Raw genomic sequence first — 5667 nt, 5'->3', positions numbered from 1 at the left:
CTCCGTATTGTTGATATCAATTTTATTTGTTCAGATTCCAAGGGGAACGATTTTTATAGATGAGTCATATACCCGAAAAATTGGTTTTCTGATCCAGAAATTGATGATAACAACATTGACATTGGCAAGAACACACGCAGCCTCATTTTAAAAACGTGCTCAAATATTAAGTTTTGTTTCACCACACGAGTTTTTTTTTTATTTACGAAGCTGTTGATTAAATTTGCCAGAACCAGAAATTCGGTATAAAAGAGCTGGGAGTATTGGAAATCGAATTAGTAGACAAAAGTTAGTCGAAATGCGTATTTTGATCGCGACTCTTGTAGTGCTTGCCATGGCGGTTTGCGCCACTCTAGGTAAGATTCAAATACCCTTCGTTTAGTACCTCAGCCTTACTGATTCTAAATTATTCTTAAGGATGTGAATCTGATCCATTTTCCAACTTCGATGACATTCTTGAAGTTGATAACGATCTTGATGAAACTGAGTTAGACGTGGATGACGATGTACTCCCTTTTAATTCGGAGACCATTTTTGATGATTCCGAAACTGCCTCCGAAGTCGAAGGTGCTGGAATGCTCAATGGAGCTTTGATTAAAGTCACCACAGATATGTTCAACTTAGCTAATCATCTGAGTTTCACAATTGCTGGATTTATAAATAAACTTAAAGATCCTGCTGGAAACACACTAACAGCCTATGTAACCGCTGCTGGTATCATGTGCATAACTATGAACGATCTTCAGGAAAATTCCATTACCATTTTACTCAATTCCGTCGGACAGATTGTGGGTGTTTTAAGTAATCAGGATGAAGTTTCAAGAGATCTACGGAAAACCCTAAAGGAAGTTCTTGATGGCCTTCGAGGTCTCGGTGTAGTGATACCAAGGGTTTTGACTAGTGCCGCAAAAGGAGTTCCCGGAAGTTTGACTGAAGCCTTTAATATGATCACATTGAAGCATACATTATAAAGCAGTCATTTAGACTAAAAATTTAGCCCAATTTTCTAAAGTTCCGAATTTCTAAACAACAAGCAAATTAAGTGATCACTGAGAGAAATCCGAAAAAGTTAAAATAATATTCTGGAAATCTTTATTTTACTCTGCAGTGTTGATCCGAAATTGGTGTAAATATTATGCTTTTTAGGTGTATTAGGGGTTAAAGTTACCCTTTTTCATATCAATTTTACCCTTAAAAAGATGTAAAATTAACATTAAAAACTCTTGATATACATACTTTTAAACCTAAAAAGTGTTAAAGTTATGAGGAAAAACTGTTAATTGCACCCCCGTTTTTCTCTCAGTGATCTTGCTTAACCCAAGTATTAAATTTCTCCTTTGTAGAAGTAATGGCAATTATGCCATATGAATAAACCATAAATTTGAAGAAGTTTTAACTCAAAGTTTCAGAAGTGACAAATGATTAATTGCAAACTGCAAGCAAGTTAAGTGATTTAGCTCTCATCTCATCTCAGACTGAACTACACAGGTTTCCGTAAAAGTATCGGATTAGGATGATAGTGAAAGATCAATCGATCATTTATTTTATTTTTAAATAAGTTGATTTTATTTGTATAGGAAAAAGAATACCAGCTTTCCCCAAATAATACACGTGCAAATTCCTCTGGAGTTTTCGAACCTTGTGATATACGTTTAAGAACTATGTATGTGGTATTATTAAAAAAAAAGTATAAATATAAGTAGTAATTAAATTAGATATATAAATTTACAAATAATATGAATGATAATTTAATATTAATCGAATAAATTAACTATTTTTACTGAAATTCAAGAACTGCTGTAAATAATTTATGGAAACTCTTTACTTAAAAAAATAATAAAATATGTTCATTAGATCTCAAGATCTCAAGATCAGTCTTTTCTTAAAAAGTACAACAATTTTCCCTTGTTCTAACGTATGATTATGAGACATTTTCTTAAAAATAGAGCAATTTGATGCATTCTTTCGCTATTTATGTGCTTAAGTACAGATAACTTACCGTAAGTACGGGTTACTTCGTCCCCTGGGGTGACTTTGCCCCCTGTTGTCCGCAGGCTTTCCTTCAATTCTAGGACTTATTAATGCCCAACGCACAATAACATTTGTTTTGTAAACATGTTTTTGACCAGGGGAGTGACATTAGCTCTAAAAAATGCGACCAGTTTTAGTGTAAATTTTTCCTGTTTTCGTACAAATTTCACAAGATATCTCAGAAACTATGTAGGTTGCCAATTTGGGGTTTTCGGTTGCCTATTCTATATTAAATTGGCTTTTATTTTGTATTTGAAAAAACTCAAAAGTTTTTTCGGAACGCTAGAAACATATGGGAAACATAAGAAACGTCATGCCCCTGTTTTTGACATTTCTATGGGAGTGAGTGAGACCTAGATCTAGTCATCTTACTCACTCTCATAGGAAATTTTGAAAATATATTTACAAACAAAAGTTGGGCATAATGGTCTTAAAATTATTAAAATTCAAAATATTTATATTTTGCCAACAATTGACTACGACGCAAAGTTATTTGAATACCTATTTCCAAAAACGGATGCAGAGTAGTAAATTATCCAAATCAATTCTAAATTTATCTGCCTAGAATAATCTACTTCGATTTTGTTACATTTTTTCATTGAAATACTTTTTTTCTATTTTTTTCTTAGAAATTTATAAATTACGTCATATAATGGTGTATAATGATCTTTTCAGAGAAGGAAGACCTCAAAAGAGAACTGAGAACTTAAAGTATAATGATCGAGATCTACAAGATGGCGTGGTCGTCAGCTTAATTTGACGTTTTTGTCCAGCATTTTGAATAACTGTCAAAATCTAAAACTCATCCGAATGGGTTTAAATTTTAGTATGTTGCAGCTGATATCAAGGCCTTTTCAGAACCTAAGTTTCCTGCCGCTCTAAGTAAAAAATTGCGTAGATACAGGCGCTATAAATTAAAAATTTTAGAACTCCCTCAAATACAGTATTACTGGGTGGTACCTTTATCAAAATGTTTCAAATGCTCAAAATATTCGTAATAAAGAGAATTAAAATGTTATAAATTTAAAGATAATCTGTTTTCTAAAGAATTTATTTTTATAATACGGTTTAAGAAACAAGTTATCCTCTAAAATAGAGGAAAATGAATTTGAAAATTTCTGGAGCGTTAAATTCTCCAAGAGAACGGTGTTATAACCCTTCAAAGACGATTGGGTCACCGGCGACCCAAAAATGAAATTTCTTCTACAGCCATTTAAAGCCATGTTTTGCTCTAAAAAAAAATAGTCAGAAAAAGATGATTTTTTTTGAGCGCCATTTTTTGACCCTCTCGTCATTAAAGGGTTAAAAGCTTGTAAATTACAATGTCTAATTTTCATACAAAATTTTGTTGTAAATTTTAAATAAACGATTCGCGGATTTCCTTAAAATTTTACAATTAAAGTTTGATTTCTTTTCTGTCGCAAGTAGCGGAAGGCTTTGATGTTTCGCACGCAAAAATGATGTTCAAGTTCAGTGATTTTTTCTAACTACCTTGGTAACTGTATTGATTTCCTAGCTATGCCAAAAAAAATCTCTTACTTACATGGTTCATAATCCCACCTCACAAAATTCCAGGAAATCCTCAGATTTTCTAGAAGAGGAAAATAAAAATTTAGTGGCGTTTTGTGCGAAGTATCAATCAAGTTTCCATCTTCGTACACGATTTACGCCATCATTGAGCACCCCGTTTTCACCGTTTATTTTGCATCGAACACTAAAAGTTGCACATCATTGTTTAAAGAGAACTCTAATCTACTTGATTAAACCGTTTTTAAAAGGAATAAAACGTTTCAATATCAGTTTTTTTGGAACTTTTCTAAGAAATATTTTCATAACAATAAAAACCACTTTTTTTGCTTGATTCCATAGGAATTTAATTCTGGAAACGGTAAATCTGGTGAATGCTTTCTTGAGCAGTCCAAATATCCTTAAATTTACACAAATTAATAAGTTTTTTAAGCTAAAAAGTGATACTGCAAGCGAGAAGATCGCAGAAGTTCTACCATTACTCTATGCAGCCGGATGTGAACAAAACCGTTTTTGAATGCGTACCACACTCTTAGAAAAGTTTAGACGTGATTACTAATGAAAATTAGTTGTTCGGGCGATTATTATCAAATCTATTTAAAATAGTTCTTATATTCTTAAAACATTATACTCATAATAAATTTATTAGTAGTGAGAATATAAGACAATATTTACGTGGATAAGTTGCGGCAATTATTTCATAATGCTTTCATACAATTATATTTGCTTGTGTTAATTAAATGAAATCATTATCCCAACTAATATTGGTCACTAATTCCTTTTAGTTCTCACAACCAATGTAAATAGATGGGCCTATATTTTCATAAAGTTATGACTACTTTTCCAATAGTAAAGAGTGATTTTTATTTTAGTAATGCGTTGAAGCTCTTTCGAATTTTAAGCAACTAATAAGAAATATGCATCACAATGAATGCTATATAGTAACCACAACTAATATGATATAGTTATTACAGCCAATAAGATGGGTATCAACCCCATTTATTTAGTAATTGGAACTAATATGTTATAGTACCCATTACTATTTTGATTTAGTTGTGATAACTAAATGAAAAGGATACTTTAACTAACTGTGGTCAACTATTTCATTTAGTTACCCAAACTAAATATATAGTTGGGTCTATATTTACTATATTTTATAGTTCTAATAACTGCATATGAGCTTGTACGAACTACTTTTTTCTAAGAGTGCTGTGCACATTCTTCTACCCCTATAGCTACAGGAATGAAGATTCAGCACAGAGATTGAGGTTCAGGGGGAGAACTGGCCAAAATTTACACAAAACAGTCTCTTCCTTCCGGGCAATATTTTTTTACGGAAGAAATACGAAGTGTTTGAAGGTAGCGTATGTGCGGACCATCAAAGCCTTCCTCTACTTAATTCTATATTTAAATTTGACTCTGCATTTTTTTTATATGAAAAATGTATTGTATAGACCCAATTTGTTGCACTCCAAAAGGAGCATGAATCCCTGAATAAATCTATCTATCTGTCCATTTATCTATTTTCTATTAATGGAATTTAAATGCTATCAGCAGTTAAAAAGCAGTAATTAGAGCAAGAGTAGCACTTACAACATTGCTGCCTTTTCTATACATTTTCTAATAAAACAATGATAAAACACATCCTGTTGAACATGACATAAAGATTTTGGAACAATGAAAATTCCTTCAGGGACTACTTTCAAACTTACATTTGATGCTAAAAGTTCCCATGAACTATGGTGAAAATTTGTTAGAAACTCTATGTGGTAAAATCAGTGTTGTAAATAAAATTACAACACCACAAAGAAAAGGACTTAAAATTGAGTTCTCAACGTATGAGACATCTCCTTCCATTCAATCTCAAAATTTTCCCCCAATTTCCTGGCAGTGCGAAAAGCATTTGGAAATAGAAACTTTACAAATTTCAATTTGATGAGCACACGTGTAACACAAGAGGAACTGTGAGTGTTAATAAATTGCACCACTCAATTATTACTTACGCCAGATTTAACAGTATAAGGTGATTTTGTGTTTTAATTGCCAAAAATAGGGAGCACATCGAAAGAACTTTGGTCCTCAGAGTGTCTTCTATTCTGTGAGAAAATA

The 5667-nt window shown here is 32.2% G+C and overlaps 1 protein-coding gene across 1 annotated transcript; it reads left to right on the top strand.

Moving 5' to 3' along the window:
* Positions 1-263: 263 nt before the first annotated feature.
* LOC129803826 (uncharacterized) lies at positions 264-1869 on the top strand. Its single transcript, XM_055850637.1, has 2 exons — positions 264-356; positions 418-1869. Exons 1-2 carry the CDS (start codon positions 299-301, stop codon positions 969-971), a joined length of 612 nt encoding a protein of 203 aa, XP_055706612.1. The 5' UTR covers positions 264-298; the 3' UTR covers positions 972-1869.
* The last annotated feature ends 3798 nt before the right edge of the window (positions 1870-5667 follow it).

This window comes from Phlebotomus papatasi, chromosome 2 (assembly GCF_024763615.1).
Source record: "Phlebotomus papatasi isolate M1 chromosome 2, Ppap_2.1, whole genome shotgun sequence".
Lineage (NCBI taxonomy): Eukaryota > Metazoa > Arthropoda > Insecta > Diptera > Psychodidae > Phlebotomus > Phlebotomus papatasi.
Note: the sequence above shows the minus strand (reverse complement) of the source record. Positions and strands in the feature narration are given on the sequence as shown.

Coding starts and splice junctions, on each gene's coding strand:
- LOC129803826 (XM_055850637.1), top strand. CDS start 299: ATGCGTATTTTGATCGCGACTCTTGTAGTGCTTGCCATGGCGGTTTGC. Junction 357..417: donor GGCGGTTTGCGCCACTCTAG/GTAAGATTCAAA, acceptor ATTATTCTTAAG/GATGTGAATCTGATCCATTT.